The sequence below is a fragment of the Heteronotia binoei genome, chromosome 21 (genome assembly GCF_032191835.1).
Source record: "Heteronotia binoei isolate CCM8104 ecotype False Entrance Well chromosome 21, APGP_CSIRO_Hbin_v1, whole genome shotgun sequence".
In the NCBI taxonomy this organism is placed as follows: domain Eukaryota; kingdom Metazoa; phylum Chordata; class Lepidosauria; order Squamata; family Gekkonidae; genus Heteronotia; species Heteronotia binoei.
This window is the reverse complement of record NC_083243.1, coordinates 175,028,142-175,047,155: the sequence shown is the minus strand read 5'-3', so window position 1 is coordinate 175,047,155 and position 19,014 is coordinate 175,028,142. Positions and strand designations below refer to the sequence as shown.

At 47.9% G+C, this 19,014-nt stretch overlaps 2 protein-coding genes across 2 annotated transcripts in view; both read right to left on the bottom strand.

The window, feature by feature from the left end:
* Positions 1-7,392: 7,392 nt before the first annotated feature.
* LOC132589539 (dnaJ homolog subfamily B member 6-like) overlaps positions 7,393-19,014 on the bottom strand; it is a 32,894-nt gene continuing 21,272 nt past the window's right edge. Inside the window, exons 6-9 of the mRNA XM_060262297.1 lie at positions 15,671-15,775; positions 15,216-15,318; positions 11,559-11,629; positions 7,393-7,973 (exon numbers count right to left, since the gene is read on the bottom strand). Of these exons, the coding sequence (XP_060118280.1) occupies positions 7,447-7,973; positions 11,559-11,629; positions 15,216-15,318; positions 15,671-15,775 (806 nt within the window). The 3' untranslated portion in view covers positions 7,393-7,446. The remainder of the gene's footprint in view (positions 7,974-11,558; positions 11,630-15,215; positions 15,319-15,670; positions 15,776-19,014) is intronic.
* LOC132590238 (uncharacterized protein K02A2.6-like) lies at positions 17,315-17,950 on the bottom strand (the record flags this gene model as incomplete). Its single annotated transcript, XM_060263212.1, has 1 exon — positions 17,315-17,950. A coding segment is annotated over one exon (636 nt), but the record flags the coding sequence as incomplete, so codon positions are not given.

The window sequence follows — 19,014 nt, the reverse complement described above, 5'->3', positions numbered from 1 at the left end:
GAAACAAAAGCAGAAAGATCCCCCCTTCATACACCTGTCCCCATTTTGACTCCCAATCCTCCTTGTATAAGGAGGCAGAGAATAACTTGAGCCAGGACTCGATCCCAGAGCCGGCTCCCCAAACCAAAGTTCACCACCTGGAATATGCAACCCACAAAGAGTGCCTCTATGTATGCAGGCTGCGATAGCAATCCTAAACAGGTCTCCTCGGAGTCAAATCTATTTACTGTGTGTCTTCTCCCCCGCTAAAAAAAAATAATTTGACCCCTTCAAGGCTAGCAAATTTACTGTGGCATAAAACATCTAAGAACCAGAAATGTGTGTGTTTGGAACCCAAAATGTTCCCTTCTAGAACGGTTCACCATTAATGTGCCGCAGCCTGCTAGCCCATCCAGATCTGGTACCAGAGGCCTGGTCTGAGTACTGACCACCATCCAGACAGGATTGGCTAAGTGGGCAGCAGGAGTTGGCATTTTCCACCGTCGCCCGGGCTTGTGTTGTCCTCCTGCCCAAAACACACATTTGTCACAGGTGTGCCAGAGCCTCCTGTTCCCTTTTGCTTTGCCTTTTGTTGCCGGGCCGTCACACCAGCCGCAGGTCCCGGGGACTGATCACGTTTCAGCTTCTCGACTGTTCCAGCAGCGCCTTTCCCTGGCCAAGCTAGGCCAGACGCTTAACGCCCCATTCCCTCCCGGCACCCGCGTGTTCCCGGGTCAGCGGCGGCAGTTTCGGGTTGCAAACGCTTCTTCCCTGCTGCCAGTGTAGGGTGGGGTCAGCCCCCTAAAATGCCTCCTGTTCGTACCCTGCTTCTAGCCTCCCCTCCCACTCGAGCTGCTTCTGATCTCGAACAAGAGCACGTCTTGTCCTCCGCTTTACTTAATCCGGATTGCTAAACACTCGCAGGACACTACACCAGCCGCAAAAGCACATCAATGAAGCTTTTTTTTGGGGGGGGGGGAGGGGCACACTTTTAATCATGCCCATTAGAGGGACAAAAGGACTACTTTGTAGTTATGCGCTTTTGCATCACATGACGCTGGTACTAAGGATGCGACCACGAAAACAACTTTTCAGCACGCTTTCTAGCTGTTTCTCCGACGTGTCGGAGAATCTCGTAGGGAATCCCCTTTTCCTTCTTTAGCTGGGGGGCGGGGGGAAGGGGCTGGCGGCAGGGAACAGAGCTGCATTTTTGGACTGATTCGAATTACCAAACGAGGGAGGAGAATCACTCTTGTCCATTTCGCAGCAGACTTTTCATCCTGGTTTAGCCCCGTCTCCAAACTGACATTCTAACACTAAAATAATAGAATCAGAGAAACCAAATTCTATGATTTTAGTGTAAAATGTCAGCTTAGGGACGGGGCTAAACCAAGATGAAAGGTCTAGTGCGAAATTGCTCTCTCTCTCTTTTTTCAACAACTGTTAAGGCCAAACTCCTCGCTTTCGTTTGCTGCAAAGGAGCCTCAAGAAGATGCTCTAGAAAAGCAAGCAAGCGCACAACTTGGATAGACTCCCACCCACCCTGCAAGCAGCAGGGCCCGCCGCAGCTAGGCTACGCCATACCTCACCACCTGAGGAGGCTCCGTCCGGACTGCACCATAGCCATAGGGTACAACCCGCTCGCCCTGGGCACAACTCTCCAGCGGCTCGAGTCCCCGCCCGCTGCTGTCAAAGGAAACGAAGGCAGGCTCCTGCTAGCCAGCTCGGCCCGGACGATCGGCAGGAGCAGCGGCCAATGGAATGCCGCAGTTCCATTGTGACGTCAACGCGATGCGTTTTGGACGGATGAGGTAAGGCGAGACAACCACAGACAACTGCTGCTTAGGGCTTCAATGGAATTCGCCCGGCTGGGCAGCTTCCACCCATGTTGAGGCACACGCAGACTGTAGGCGCAGCTACTGCAGAGTTGGTCAGACACCCGGACGTCAATATGCACAAGAATTCCCTCGGAAGTGCACGCAGACACACACTGCGGTGTCTAGACAGGACCGTGTTAGAAGCGTCTGCAGCATTTAGTATAATCGATGCATGCAGTGTCCCTAGGGTTGCCAATCCCCAGGTTGGGGCAGGGGATCCCCCGGTTTGGAGGCCCTCCCCCCGCTTCAGGGTCATCAGAAAGCGGGGGGAGGGGAGGGAAATGTCTGCTGGGAACTCTATTATTCCCTAGGGAGATTTATTCCCATAGAAAATCATGGAGAATTGATCTGCAGGTATCTGGGGCTCTGGGGGGGGGGCTGTTTTTTGAGGTAGAGGCGCCAAATTTTCAGTATAGCATCTAGTGCCTCTCCCCAAAATACCCCCCAAGTTTCAAAACGATTGGACCAGGGGGTCCAATTCTATGAGCCCCAAAAGAAGGTGCCCCTATCCTTCATTATTTCCTATGGAAGGAAGGAATTGAAAAGGTGTGCCGTCCCTTTAAATGTGATGGCCGGAACTCCCTTTGGAGTTCAATGATGCTTGTCACAGCCTTGATCTTGGCTCCACCCCTAATGTCTCCTGGCCCCACCCCCAAAGTCTCCTGGCTCCACCCCCAAAGTCCCCAGATATTTCTTGAATTGGACTTGGGAACCCTAAGTGTCCCCTCTCACGATAGAGATCTCTGAACTGCCGTGTGTCGTAGCATTTACTTTTCTGGATCCTGCTGTTGGTGAATGTTTGCACAACCCTTTAGGACAGGGGTGGGGAACCTCCGTCCTGAGGGCCGTATATGTCCCTCGAGGTCACTTCATGTGGCCCTCGGGGATTGCTTGGCCAAACCGAGCCATGTGGCAGCCTTCCTGGGGCCTGGCTGGCCAGCAAGGATCATGGCGTCCAGCCATGCTGTGCAGAAGTCTCCCTGGGGCATGGCTGGGCGGCCGGCCGGAATTGCTGCAGGGCCTGGAAAAGTTACTGTCACAGTTCACTTGATTATCCCAGATGGTGTGGCCTAATATGCTAATGAGTGTGTGACCTAATATGCTAATATTAAGATATGTGGTCTAATATGCTACTGAGTTCCTGCTGGGCTTTTTCTACAAAAAAGCCCTGGACCTATGCATTTGCCTAGGGTGGCGGGCCAGGTGTGTGTGTGTGCGTGCGTGTGCAAGGTTAGGCTCTCCCAACATGACTTCAAATAGAAAAACCATTATTTGCATTAATTTTGCTGGTCTGAATCATTCTCCTTTGGTGAAGCATTTTTTTAAAAGTTGATAATTTTTTATGGCCAGCGAATGATGTTATAAATATCCATATGGCCCTGCTTTAGAAATATTGGTGGCTCCAAGCAGTGAATTGCAATAATGGCCATTCTGAAATGTGTATAAGATGGACAAAACAAATATCTAAAATTTGTATTCAGATTTGTAACTGAAGTTGCAAGTTAACATTCCACTACATGCATGCAATATTTCCAGCATAATACTTTCCCATTCCAATATTTGGGGCTACTGCGTGGGAACATCAGCTTGTGTGCATTGTAGGGTAATGTCATTTTCTCTCTGAAACTTCTATCAACTGTTGTACAACTGAAATCCTGAACAGCAGAAATCCTTGAACTTGAAAGAATGGCAATAGACCATCTGCTGTGTCAAAGTCAGGTCAGGAGAACTCCCAAATGATTTCATTTTGAGTCAAGGCTCTTTGGGAGTTGAGCCCGAGAACTTATTTACAGGACAGGTGATCATCCCTGAAACAAACAAAAAAAAAATTGGGAAAATGGCTTTTAAATTTGCACAGAGTGCCTTTCTCTTTCCACAGAGAAACTGCAAACAGCTCTGATAAAAATTTTATATTCCAGGTGAGATCCCTCTCCCCATAGGTTTGTAACCCTTCCATTTCATGTCACAGAAACCATACTTACATGAAAAGGCATGTATGGGGGGTTATGGGATGCAGGATACTATAGAAATGGTATGCCCTGGAACTAGCAGCTCTACTGAGAAAAGACCAGAAAACTGACTGCTGGAAGCTAGTAGGTAGCAACAAGACTGAGATATGATATAGAACAGCATTTCCCATTTGCAGGGTCGCGACCCGGTACTGGGCCATGAAAGCACCACTACCGGGTCACAAGAAAAGCCAAAGCTAGCCCTGCCCCCAGCAAAGCCTGAGTTTCATTTGGCTTCCTTTCTTCCTTCCCCCGTCTCTCTGTTGTGCAGAGAAAAGCTAGGCTTGAAGACTGACACAGGCTGCAAAGCCTGAGCTCTGTTTGGCTTCCTTCCTTCCCCTATCTCTCTGTTGTGCAAAGAAAAGCTAGGCTTGAAGACTGACACAGGCCGCAAAGCCTGAGCTCCGTTTGGCTTCCTTCCTTCCCCCATCTCTGTGTTGTGCAGAGAGGAGCTGGACTGCCTCTCCTTCCTTCTCCCCCCCCCCCCCAGTGTTTGAGAGAAAAGTTGGAGTCCACTGGCACTTTAGACCCATGAAGTGTTCTTCAAGGTATGAGCTTTCATGTGCCTTGCAGTATGTTCTTTTGGGGAGATCTCCCTGAGAGTCCTGGGCAGCAAAGAAGGGGGTTATGTTTTTTTCAGCTGGGAGAGCTGGAGAGTGGGCATTCCAGTAGCTTTTTTCTTTTTTTACCAAACGACCCCTGGGCAGAATTGCTGCTGGCTGGGGTCATCTGATGGTGAGTACAGTTTTTTTTTTCTTTGTTTCTTTTCTTTCTTTCTTTCTTTCTTTCTTTCTTTCTTTCTTTCTTTCTTTCTTTCTTTCTTTCTTTCTTTCTTTCTTTCTTTCTTTCTTTCTTTCTTTCCTTCCTTCCTTCCTTCCTTCCTTCCTTCCTTCCTTCCTTCCTTCCTTCCTTCCTTCCTTCCTTCCTTCCTTCCTTCCTTCCCTGCAAGTGACGCTGTGTCTGTATTCTTGGTGCTGGAGTGGGGGAAGCAACAGTGGGATGGCTTCTAGTGCCCTGGCCCCACTGGTGGACATTCTGGTGCTTTTGGGGCATTGTGTGAGAGAATTTTGGACTGGATGGTCCACTGGCCTGATCCAACATAGCTTCTCCTATGTTCTTTCTTTCCATGTCTTTCTTTTCATTTCCTTCGACTTCATTCATTCCTGTGAATGAATTGCTGTGAAATTCATTCCCCTTTCTCTTCCTTTCCTTCCTTTCCTTCCTTCCTTCCTTCCTTCCTTCCTTCCTTCCTTCCTTCCTTCCTTCCTTCCTTCCTTCCTTCCTTCCTTCCTTCCTTCCTTCCTTCCTTCCTTCCTTCCTTCCTTCCTTCCTTCCTTCCTTCCTTCTTACTGGATGGAACTTTTCAGTTCATCATACTGTTGTTGCAGACATAGGAGCTCTGCCAATGAAAAATTGGCACCCCCAATTGTAGCCAGCTGGCCTTTCTATGAGATTTCTGTGTGAGTGAGTGAGAGTGGGAGGTGTGGGGTAGAAAGGGATTATTGGAGATTACTGCTGTATATCTCAACAGCACTGGAAGTGATGGTCCTATTAACTTGGCACCATTTTACTGGTCCTGCTTTTAACAGCTGTCTGACACCAAAATTAAACTCCTCCTGTAGATATTAAATATGATGAAAGAAGTTCACTGGTTAAATATCTGCACAACAGGTTGCTTTTAAAGGCAATGGAAACACAGCCAGTAAAAAGCTGCAAGACCCTCATAAATATATAACTGCAGAAAAGCTTGTATGAACTTCATATGACTTGAAATTAATTCATTAATTGCAGTACAGTTCTCTGCTACCTTTCACAGCAATTCCCCAGTGTTTCAGCCAGGGAAAAGTATGAAAAATAGCTGTCAAAAGATTTTCTTGAAACCAAGCAAGCTTGGTTGTAGCTTGAGGCAGGGTTCCAGTAGTAGCAGCTGAAGGGCCTACTAAATGTGTCAGCATATTTTGAGGTAGAGCAGCTGCCAGGGCCCAGTGTGGGTGGTACACAGAGCTGGCATTCCTGGTGGCAATGGCAACAGCACTCCCAACTGCATACACTGGCCAGTGCTGTTGAGGAAGGGGTGTGTAGGTGGTGCAGGCAATTGAACATGGGCATTAGGAGTGCTTGCAAGCTGGAGAAGAACACACAAACAGATAGGTGCATGCAGGTGTGGGGTGGAAAGAGAGGACCCTGAGAATGTATGAAAAAATTGCAGACCACTCACTTTCCACCCCTATTTTGGCTCAGCATGAGTTTCAGAGAGATTTTTCTGAAAATGAAGGTTTGGGAGAGTGCCCTAGAAGTGACATCACAGGAAAAGGTGGAGTTTTGGTTCAGTGTGCCCCGGAAGTGACATCACTTGGCCCTTAACCTGGAAGTGACACCACAGGAAATGACATAATTCCTGTATCCCAGCTCCACCCCCAAAGTCTCCTGGCTCCACCCCCGAATTTTAGAGGGCCACGAAGGAGAAGTGTAAAAATAACTGGGCCAAGGGGGGGGGGTGGTTTGGGAAACCCTGATATAGAAACTTGAGGAAAGAGCAAGTGTTAGTCATCTGTGATGGAAGGGAAACGAGGAGCAGCTTTTTCAGATGCTATTACCTCCATTCCAGAATATACTGGAAAATACAACTTAAATCAACTTGTTCAACAGGTTGGTTGTTTTGCTGATGTGGCATGTTAGCTATTTAGGTCATAATTAGATGGGACTATAGTCTTCTTAATATATAGGCACCTCTGTCTTTCTCTGTATCTGGGTCAGAGGGTGTGGCTTCATCTAGGCCTGATCTGTTCCTTCTTTGAAACAATCTCCCTGAAACAGAAGTGGGAGCAAATAATCTCACTGTGTTCATGACTTGAATGCATATGAGTGACAAAATTCTGTTGTCGCGTGTCTTAACTGGAGCCCACTGCCAACTTTACAGCCTAGAAGTAGATTTTTTAAAACCAAGAGTTGCAGAGAATCCAGAATTTCCCACTACAGTAACAAGGCAAGCCACATCTTGGTGGAATTTTCCTTTCTTCTTTTAACTAAGCCATTTTTGTATGGAAACCTTTTCAAGGTCTGGACTTGGACACCATATCTGAATGGACTGACTTGTTTGCGTCACTTGGAAGTATTTGCCCTGTTCACTGTTTGTGAGACAGGGGCCTGGGATCATGTGGGTTGATCTGGGAGATAACTGTTTGGTGGATACTTCTGATTTGTGACTGGAAATTCAAAAAGTTATGCTTTTGATCCCTCTAACTCTCAACCTCATAAGCTAAGCAGTGCTCATATTGATTCTTTGCCATATATCAGTCAATTTTTGATGCTTAAAGTTCCTTTGTTCTTTCCTTGTCTGATTACTCTTTTGGCTGTGGCCTTTCTACTATGGCAGGCCTCTGCATTTCTGCTCTTAGGAAAGTCAAATTCTAGGATGTAGATAAGTTATTCAAATTACTACAATTGAGCCTAATGGTACCTGCTGCTCCAACCCCACAGGGAAACCTGTCATTCCCCAATGAATAATACAACTGTAGAGACTAACAGCCAGGCTGTGACCTTTATTGGACACTCATTGTTCTTGTGTTGCATTTTGGGGCTCAGAGAATGACACACATGACAGATTCCCTATCTCTGCGTGTAGGAACTATCTCAGGAATGACATACTGGATGTCTCTAGGAGCAGAGTCATTCTCCTGACACACAAGCTGACTCCTCAGTGCTTCTGTGTTGCCTCCTGACTTTGGTCCTTCAACCATCTTGTCCTCTGTCTCCTTTTTGTTGTCTCCTCCACCTGGACTTTTAGCTCTGATGGCCATGGTGTGAGAGACCAAACGACCACCTACTTCCTCATTGGGTCCCAGTATTCTTTTGTGTGCCCGCCGAGTGCTGCCTCGTCTCTTCTTTGGGTTATGGGAGTTAACTAGATGCTGCCCCACATTCTCCCTCTCAGGCAGACTGTAGGCCATGGCCCTATGCAGGTCCCTGTCAACCTCCTCGGGGTGGGCAATAACAGACTCAATACTCTGTGAGCGTTGTGGAGCTAGGATGTCAGTGGCAGAGCTCAGGACCTCCGGCTGCTCCAGGCTGATCCGTTCCACTCTGGCCTTCATGTTGTTGCCAAGGTCTGGAGAAAAAGCAAAAGGGGAGGGAGTGGACAAGCAAGCATGGGAAGCCCCCATTTCCTGCAGCCACATGATATGGGACCATCTAAGGAGGGCCTTGTATTTTCATAAAATCACAGAGTTGGAAGGGATCATACTGGCCGTCTAGTTTACCTGCCTGCTCAATGAAGGATCAGCCTAAAACATTCTTGACAAGTGTTCATCCAGGCAATGCTTGAAGATTGCCAGTGAGGGGAACTGTCTTGGTGCAGCACTACAAAGTTTGTTCAAGTTCAAGTTTATTTATATCCCGCCCTTCCCACCGAAGCGGCTCAGGGCAGCTCACAACACATAAAAATCTAACATAATTTGAATTTAAAACATCTTACACAATTAAAACAGTAGAATAATAAAACATATAAAACATATAACGGCGGTCTATCAGAACTACACTCGGCTTCCAATGCCAGTTAATTATAAGCCAGCCGGAAGAGGGCTGTCTTACAGGCCCCGTGGAACTGACCAAGGTCCCGCAGGGCCCTCACCTCTTCCGGCAGTTGGTTCCACCAGAAAGGAGCCGTTATGGAGAAGGCCCTGTCCCTGGTGGATTGCAGGCGGGCCTCCTTTGGCTCGGGGATAACAAGCAGATTTTGAGATCCCGATCTCAGTACTCTCTGGGGAACATGTGGGGAGAGACGGCCCCTAAGGTAGGCAGGTCCTAGGCATTGGAATTTATATTAGAACTAGGAATAAGGCCCACTGTGGGGGAAAAATACAACGGTCTCTAGAAAGAGGCTCTGGGTGAGTGCCCCTAATCCTTGCTGGACAGCTTCCACAGTAAGAACCTGTTTCTGGCAGACCCCTCTCTGAAGCCCTAACTCCTATGCCCTCCTCAAACTCCACCACAGAATCTCCAGGGATTTCCCACCAACCTGGAACTGACAGCCATAGTCAGGACTGGGCCCAGTGAGTTCTGCCTCAGAGGCCTTTAGTGATACCTTTCAGACCAACAGTCTGTCTCTAATAACGTTGTTGGTCTTAAGCACACCGCTTATCTGTCCATCCTGCAAAGAAGCCATTTTCTCCAGGGGAAGTGATCTCTGCCATCTAGAGATTAGTGTATGTATGTATTTATTATTTTAGATTTCTATCCCACTCATCTCAAAAATGGGCTCAGGGCAGATTGTAATTGCAGTTGTAATTGTAGCTGCAATTCTGAGTGATCTCCAGCCTTCACCTGGAGATTTGCAACAATGATTCCCCTAGAGGAAATTGTCGGTTTGGAGTCTATGGCATTGTACCTGTCTGAGGTCCCACCCCTCCTCAAATCCCATCCTCTCCAGGCTCCACCCCTCAAATCTCCAGGAATTTCCCAACTATTCAGGCCCAGAAATGTTTCCCGCCTATTCGGGCCCAGAAATGTTGAACAAACTGCCAAAAGCAGTCTTTCCTCACTCAGAAAAGACACATCTCTGATGCTTCTCTCTGTCTTCTCTGTCAACTGGCCTCAGAAGGGCCTACAGCTGTACTGTAGCCTCACGAAAGGTATCACAGCTACCGAGAGCAACAGACCTCTGCTACCCTATCAATGGCCCACACAGACAGCGTCCCAGACACACAGGCTCCAAAGGCCACTGTAATAGCCAGGGAGCCTGGCGGCGCCTCAGAGGGCATGGCTGTCCCACTTTTACTACCTTTTCTGCCTGTTTCCTATCACTCCCTCCTCTCCTCAGCCTCACCCCAGGATGGTCACCCAAGAAGCCTCACAGCATTGTTGTTCAGATCAAAGTGGGGAGAGGAATGAGGAGAAGGATGTATGCTGCTTTGGTCCCCCTCCACTGTGAAAGACTGTCCTTTTCCTGTGTAGAGGCTGCAGGAAGGGGGAAGGTGATGGAAAGCTGTAGTCAGAGGGACATAAAGGGAAGGAGATAAGGTTGCCAACTCCAGGTTAAGAAATTCCTGGAGATTTAAGGGGTGGGGCCTGGAGAGGATGGGATTTGAGGAGGAGTGGGACCTCAGCCAGCTACAATGCCATTTCCTCCTGGGGAACTACTGTTGCCAATCTCCAGATGGCAGAGATCCAATTGTTCTCCAGATGGCAGAGATCAGTTCCCCTTGAGGGGTGTGGGGGGGGGAGTGAATACCTTCGCTTGGGTGGGAAGACAGCAAGGGGGGTACCCACCCAGAGGCCTTTCATGGTTGGTGGGAAATTCCTAAGGTATCACTATAGGCCTCTGAGGGAGAGGTCTTTTCTCCTGTGGAACCACTGTTGCCAATCTCCAGGTGAGGGCTGGTGATAACTCAGAATTAAACCTGCCCTCCAGATGGCAGAGATAGCTCCCTTGAGTGGGGAGGAGTGAATGCTTTCACTTGGGTGGGTGGGAAGACAGCAAGGGTAGGGGGGCACTCACCCAGAGCCTCTAGAGCCTGTTGTATTTTTCTTCACAATGGGCCTTATTACTAGCTATATATAAAAGATGAGAGGGGTGTGAGGATTCTTTAGCATCTGAATAGAGGTGGTATGGAACAGAGGGCCTCCTCGGTCAACGACACATCGACAGTCCTGACCAACGGTTCCAGTGCACAGTCCTTTATGATGTCTATAAATCTCACTTCTACAGCATGACTTGAGCACATGGTTACCCAGGCAATGTAATGGTAGTTGAAGTCTCTCAGTATGATATTATCTGCTTTAGTCACCTCCCATTTCCTTTTCCATCTCAAGATCAGCCACAAAGGTTTGATCTGGTGGGTACCCCCTACTGAAATAACTCTTAGGGCCCAGTACTTTCACTCATATCACTTCTGTTGGTGAATTAATTCCCTTGATGCTTTCTAACTTATTGGATTCTATGCCTTCTTTGATGTACAATGCAACACATCCACCAACCCATCCCTCCCTGTCTTGCCTATAGAGCTTGTACCCTGGAATGACTGCATCCCATAGATTTTCCCCTTTCCACCATGTTGCTGTGATACCTACTATATCTACATTTTCACTGAGCACCAAGCACTCCAGGTCTCCAGTCTTTGCTTATAGACTTCTGACACTGGCATAAAGATACCTATAGTGTGTCTCCGTCTCCAACAACCCTCACCTCCCTTGGCCCCTTAATCTTCACACATGGCCCTCATTCATCATCCTATTGGATGACCCCTGATGGACCTCCTGATGGCACCTGGGTTTTTTTGGCCACTGTGTGCCACGGAGTGTTGGACTGGATGGGCCATTGGCCTGATCCAGCATGGCTTTTTTATGCTCTTATGTTCTTACTTTCACTCTGAAGTTCTATTATGCTCTTATCAGTATTACCGTGAGTGTTTACGCAATCATCCTTTGACTGACTGGTCCTGAACGAGAGGCTCCCCATCTTCTGTCCGCTTGCTCTCCCATCTCTGGGGATCACCCTAATCTGGAGTGATTTATTTATTCCTGATCAGTCAAACCAGGAAAGAGCAAAGGAGTCTTAAACAATTGCATCAGAGATGGGAGTTATTCCAAACTAAGAGAGCTGATACTGAGACACTTTCTGGACGGGGCTCTTACCCTGAAGACACTTGCCTGCCTGTGTGTTCCTCTCTCATGGTCCCCAGACTCTATTTCTTACCATGCATTTCAGCGACTTTGAGCTCCCCATCCTCATCAATCTCCACTGTCTCCTGACCATTCTCGAGAATTCTGCAAAATAGGTCAGATAGTTTTCTCAGGTCAGATTTCCCAGATTTTTACATTTTTGTCAGCCAAGCAAGCTCCCCACTCCCACAGTTCCCTCTGAGCTGCGCTAAGGGGCAATGGCACACAACATTTTAACAGGCAGTTTAGGAATTTCTGCTTCTGCCCACAAGGAGACGTTGGAAATAATGGAGAATGGGGGGACTCCTGGAGCCTAAAGAATTGGACCCCCTTGTCCAATCTTTTTTAAATTTGAGGAAGAAGAAGAAGATATTGGATTTATATCCCGCCCTCCACTCCGAAGAGTCTCAGAGCCGCTCACAATCTCCTTTACCTTCCTCCCCCACAAAGGACACCCTGTGAGGTGGGTGGGGCTGGAGAGGGCTCTCACAGCAGCTGCCCTTTCAAGGACGACCTCTGCCAGAGCTATGGCTGACCCAAGGCCATTCCAGCAGGTGCAAGTGGAGGAGTGGGGAATCAAACCCGGTTCTCCCAGATAAGAGTCCGCACACTTAACCACTACACCAAACTGGCTCTCCAGGAAGTTTTTGAGGAGGGGCACCAGCAGCTTTGCTGCATTTGGTGTCTCTACCTCCAGCCCCCCAAATCCCCTGATACCCCTAGATCAATTCTCCATTATAGACTCATGGACTATAATGGTCACCATAGGTGACACTGGAGCCGGGGGGGGGGGAGATTTTTTTGTACACCCCTATTATGCTTTTCAGTATGAATTGTAAGATGCCTTGAGTCACAGGGAAAAGTGGGATATAAATATTTGAATAAATAAGCAGTTTGGACAACTTGATAACATTTAAGTAACTTCCTGTTGGTTGGGCTAGGCAGGGTTCTGACTGTGATTGATTGTTCCTCCTCTGTTGTACTTGACCTGTAATGCTGGTTGTTGTATTTCACTAAAAAAACAAAGTAGGCTGCAAGAGTTCCACCCACCCCCCACAAGTGCTGATACGTTTTCTAAGGCTCAGTACAGGGCAACAGTAAAACAAAGTCATCCTTTCAAAGAATCTAAAGCACAAAGTATTTATCTATGACAGGGTGGCCAAACTTATTTAAAATAGGAGCCACATAGAATAAATGCCAGATGTTTGAGAGCCACAAGACATGAACAGATGTTTGAGAGATGGAAGGAAGGAAGGAAGGAAGGAAAATAAATGAGGGAAGAGAGGTGGAAAAGAAGCAACTTTAACGTTAAATGCATTCTCTGAGCTGCTGGCTGGCTTGACTTGGAGAAGATGGCTGACAAGGTGGGGGGAGACTTCAAGAGCTACACAATATGTGTGGCTTCTGAGCCACAGTGTAGCCATCCCTGCTGTATGATGATCAAACTAAGACTAATAGCATATACAAGCTTTTAGACATAGATCAACATTTCAATAGACAATACTTACAAAAAATACAACCTTGAGTCAATCATATCCATAGTTTATACATGTGGACGGTTGACATTTTAAAATAGCATGGTGTAGAATATGTCCCTCTTGGAGGCTGTTTTCACTTATAATGTTTAAATTATTCTTAAAATATAGTTTTAAATATAATTTATTCTGAGGTTTGTACAAGGTTAATTTATGTGATAGTGAAATGTAGATTATGTGATAGTGAAATTTAATGCTACTAGTGGGTTTTTTTGCTCATGAGAGAATTCTGCTCACAACACTGGGGAGCTTAGAGGAAACGTTGTTCCCCACATATCCACACAATGGCATTCTTCATGACTGTTCCCTCCCTTTGGAAGCTCGCCTTATAGTCCAAATTCCAGCAGCTTTCAGAAGCACTGAAGGACCTATCTTTATGTGCTGTCTTTTAATGGTTAGAGCTTAGATAGGATGGATAATTTTAATGTAATTATTATCAATTTGTGTTCAGTGGATTATTATAGTACTTAGCTGTCATGGGAAGGCTCCAGGCTACAAATCTTTCGAAAGAAATTGATTGTGTAATTAAAAATACTTGTAAATTAAAAGAGTTGTAGATAATTATTCTTTGACCATCAGTTTTGGGGAATAGTAGCCCCGTTGCGCAGAGTGGTAAAGCAGCAGTACTGCAGTCCTATGGTCTGAACTCTCTGCTCACGACCTGAGTTCGATTCTGGAGGAAGCTGGATTCAGGAAGCCGGCCCGAGGTTGACTCAGCCTTCCATCCTTCCGAGGTCGGTAAAATGAATACCCAGCTTGCTGGAGGGGAAGTGTAAAAGACTGGGGAAGGCAATGGCAAACCACCCCGTAAAAAGTCTGCCGTGAAAATGTTGTGAAAGCAATGTCACCCCAGAGTCGGAAACGACTGGTGCTTGCACAGGGGACCTTTCCTTTCCTTTCCTTTCCTTTCCTTTCCTTTCCGGTATCATTCAGTACTTTCATCAATTATTCGTGCATAGGAGTGAATAAAATAATTGACATAATTGTAGGTGATAGAAAATGGGGAGGGGCTGCAAACATTCTAGATATGAGATTGTGGGGGGGGGGATTGCTCACCATAACGTACAAAAAATATGAGATTGTAAATTCAAAAATATCTCAAAAAATTAGAAAGAGGAACAAAAACAACAAAATGGAAATTTAACAAGTACCAGTTCAAAGTGTGACCCTCTGCCTACAATGATAAGCTCTCATTTCAGTACGTTGTTTCATTCTGGACACTACAGATTACCAAAAAAATTGCAAGTATTCAAAAGCAAGATGCAATGCATTAACAGATCTTGAATATAAATCTAGTGAGGACAAGCTTAAAGAGGTTTGAGCTCATCAAAAGAAGATTATAACAGTGGAAGAAGAAAACATGCGGACAGTTTTTAAATGTTAAAAAAAAAACTCTCAGAAAGAAAATGAAGGTAAGACAAAAACAATGGGATGTAGAATTAAGTAGTAGAAAGAATTTCCTATCTGTAAGTGTGGTATAAGTAGTACCCATGAGACTAAAAAGTAGCATTGAGCTTCTCTCCCATTATGCTGCATGTAACTGCAAGTAATGAGGGGCAGATTGCAGAAGAGAATTCAGATGTCCATTCTACCTATTCTAGGTTTTATCTTCACATTACAGATAAATTTAAATACAAATTGATTTAAGGCTTCTATATGATATTTCTTGTCACAGGAATTCAACAATGGAAGGAACCACAAGTTCCCTGTGGAGGCTGGGGAATGTTTACTCTTAGTCAGGTTTCTTTTTTAGAGAACACCCAGCAGGAACTCATTTGCATATTAGGCCACACCTTCTGATGTCATCATTGTTTTGCATAGGGCTTTTTTGTAGAAAAGGCGCAGCAGAAACTCATTTGCATATTAGGTTGCACCCCCTGACACCAAGCCAGCTGGAACTTATTATTATTAACTGCTTGCCTGTGCGTTCCTGCTCAAAAAAAGCCCTGCCCTTGGATACTTGTCAAAAAAAAGGTTGGTGTGGTTGGAGGAAGCTTTACATAGAGCCCAGGTATCTTTTCCCATTAGATGACCGAAGCAGTCTCTTCTAGCTTTTAGACGTTGTCATCTGTAGACCACAGGTGAGAGAGACCACACTTGCAGTGTGATTATGAGACATAGCAGCCGGTGTCACCGGATTCATCCTGTCAGCTCACCTCCTGGTAGTTATCCGCTTGCCATTGATGTACTTGGTAGTTGTAGAGACAGAATGGAAGCCAATTCCCATTTCAGCACCAGGTCCAAAGGTAGTGTAGAAGTCTAGAAAACAGGAGGTCAGCATCACCACTGAGAGGAATCTGTGCAAGCAGCGCAATACTTAAGAAGCCCATTAGAGGCCTTCCTGAGCAGTGAGTCACACCAGTAGAAGCTTGCAGGTATAAATTTGATAGGTGCAAATGCTCTTTATACTTTTGAAAAGCAGAGGTGAATTGTTATGAGCTGACAGAACAGCTAGGACAGAAAAATGCAGAAACTAAAAACTGAAAATCACAGAAGATAGATTGTGGCAATGGCTGCAATAGATATGTGCAAATAGTGTGAGATAAGATTGTCACTGGGTTCTTCAGAGTACTCCTCAAAGCTGAAAGACAATGGGAATGTATATCCTTACCTGTCTGTCCCGGGGAAGTATAGGAACAATAAGAGTAGGTGACATCTCCGGGCATGACCAACTGAGACATGCTGTCATCCTGATCTATAATTGGAGAAAAATCATCTAGAAAACAGGGACAGACTTATTAGATGTGCTCTGACAATAGAAGTGACAATTAATTAAGTGCACCATATACTCCAGATGATGATGACGATGATTATGAGAGTCGTCGTGCAGTAGTTGTTAGAGTGTTGAACTAGGATCTGGGAGACCCGAGTTCAAATCTCCATTCTACCACAGAAGGTTATTGGGTGACCTTGGGCCAGTCATACACTTGCAGCCTAGCCTAATTTTTACGGGGTTGTTGTGAAAATAAAATGGAGGAATGATGGAAAGATAGCAGAGCGTAAATGAGATAAATAATACATACATCGACCAATTCACCAGGAGACCTGAGCGTGCATAAACTTATTTCAGTGCTTTACAATTAAACAATACAAATCAGGAATTATACTGTTATTTCGAAAGGAAATCCTCTGTAATATTTCAGGAATGGGGAACAGAGCAGGATCTTGTAGCCGGACTACAAGATTAGAGAGGAACTGATATTTAAAGAGACCTGGCACCCTTCTTCTGTTCTTTCCTACAATTCCCAAGGGCTACAAATACAATATAGATTGTACTAACATTCTAAACCTGATACTAGAGAAACAATAAATCCTCAAGCTTCGTTTGTTAGTTTGTCTCATGGATTTGAAAGCATTTGTACGGTCCATAAAGGGCTTGAAACACTTGTTAATGGGACTGCCCAGTAGGTTCATGGTTATTCTCAGGATACAGTCGTTTTGAACCTAGAAGTTCAAGCACACAGTTTGAATCATTGCGCACATATATTTTGATTCTTGCACTGTAATGTACTGGGAGACGAGACGTGGTAAAGGCATTGGTCTTTAATCGCTGGTACATTACAGAACTGGGGAACACGCGGCCGGGTCCGCTAATATATACATGCACCCCGGATCAACCCCCCTGCTGGCCAGCCCAATCCTGGCCAGTTAAACTTCCCGCGCTTGGTCTTGATTGGCGGTGACTTTTCCCGCGCTGCGCCAGGTAACCCGAGGACGTCCCGGCTTGCGCGGCGCGGGTGCAGAGTCCGATACTCAACACTCCTCCCCCCTTAGTTTAAACCACATAGTCCCGGAGGTACGCCGGTGCTCTCCGTTCCCGTGTCGATCTCCTCGGGGTCGCTCTTGGTGCGGAGGCTGGTTCCGTTGTGGGCGATGCTGCTTCTGGCTGCGGGATGTTGGGGTCTGTTTCAGGCTCCGGCTCTGGTTCGGTGTCTCTGGGGGCGTCATAAGTGGGTAGTTCCTGTATTGGCGAGCGCCCTTCCGGACCTTCGGTTGCCCGCGGTTCCCTATTCCCTACCTCCTCTGTTTCTTCGGGTAGGGTGCGGCGGCGCAGCTGATCTATGTGCCGCCTTAGTACCTGGCCCCCTTCGGTGGTCACCTCGTATGACCTGGAACCTGTCACCCTAAGGACTCTCCCCGCGACCCACTCGGGACCGCTTGCGAAGTTCTTCGCGTATACCGGGTCACCCGGAAAGAACCCCCGCACCGCCTCCCGGACCTCTGGGGACCCGCGGACCTCGGGGGCCCGGTCGGGGTGCAGCCTGTCTAGGCGTGTTGTCAGTTTCCTCCCCATAAGCAGTTCTGCGGGGCTGGATCCCGTTATAGGGTTTGGGGTGATCCTGTTGTGGAACAGGAAGGCTGAGAGGCGGTGGTCCCAATCCCCTTGTACTATTCTCCCCAGTGCTTCCTTGGTGGTCCGCACCATCCGCTCTGCTTGGCCGTTGGTGGCCGGATGGAAGGGTGCGGATCTTATGTGTCGTATGAGGTACCTCTCCGTGAACTCCCGGAATTCCCGGGAGGTGAATGCAGTACCGTTATCCGTCACCAGGGTGTCTGGGATCCCGTGCGTGCATAGGACCCTCCTGAGTGCCCGGACGGCTGCTGCTGTGGAGGTCGAGGCTACTGGAATCACCTCCAGCCATTTTGTGTAGGCATCCACAAGTATAAAAAAGATTTGGCCCTGATACGGGCCTGCAAAATCTAAGTGGAGGCGGGACCATGGTCGCCTGTTAGACTCCCATCTGTGGACCGGGGCTGATGGGGGATCGGGCCGGGATTCTTGGCAGGGTTGGCACCTCCTCACCCACCCCTCTATCTCCTCATCCATGCCCGGCCACCACACATAACTACGGGCCAGGGCTTTCATCCTCACGATGCCCGGGTGGGTCTCGTGGAGGTCTTCCAGCACCTGCTTGCGCAAGGGGGGGGGAACCACCACCCGGCTGCCCCAAAGCACACACCCCTTGTGGGTTGATAGCTCGTCCTTCCTGGACGCGAACGGCCTGAACGCGTCTTCGACTTTGCCTGATGGCCACCCCCTCCCCACCCAGTCCCTGACCCATGCCAGGATGCGGTCCCTCCCTGTTGCCCGAGCCACCTCCGCCGCGTGCAGGGGGCGCTCGGGGAGCGATTCAATGAGCATTACCCCATGTGCAGGGGCGGGATCCGGTTCTGTCATGGGGAGCGGCAGGCGGCTGAGGGCATCGGCGTGTCCCATGGCTTTACCCGGGCGGTGGACCAGTTCATACGTGTAGGAGTTCAGGAACTGGTTCCACCTCAGGACCCTCTGGGATAGGATTTGGGGGGTCTGACGGTCTGGAGCTAGGAGGCCCAGGAGCGGCTTGTGGTCCGTGGCGATGGTGAAACGCCTACCGTAGAGGTAGTCGTTGAACTTGTGCACCCCCGCCACGATCGCCAAGGCCTCCTTGTCAATTTGAGCGTAGTTCCGCTCCGCTGGAGATAGAGTCCGTGAATAGTACGCGACTGGCACTTCCCTCCCGTCCGGGAGTTGGTGCCCCAAAACCGCTCCTACTCCGTAGGGGGAGGCGTCGCAAGCTAGGATCAGGGGTAGGTTTTCGTCGTAGTGGTGAAGTACCGCGTTAGAGACCAAGAGGTCCTTCACTGCTTGGAACGCCGCGGCTTGGCGTTGGCCCCAGACCCACGGGGCCTGTTTATCCAGCAAACGGTGCAACGGTTCCGCTACGGCGGCTTTGTGCGGTAGGAACGTGTGATAAAAGTTCAACAATCCTAAAAAACTCTGTAGTTCTGCCTTGCATTTGGGCGCAGGAGCCTGGACTATGGCCCTGGTCTTGTCCGCCGTCGGGTGTATCCCCGCCGCGTCCACGGCGAACCCCAGGAACTCCACTCGCGGGACCCCTAACAAACATTTCTCCTTTTTGACTCTCAGCCCCGCCGCTTGGAACCGTCTGAGGACCTCGCGCAGGCGGCAGCAGA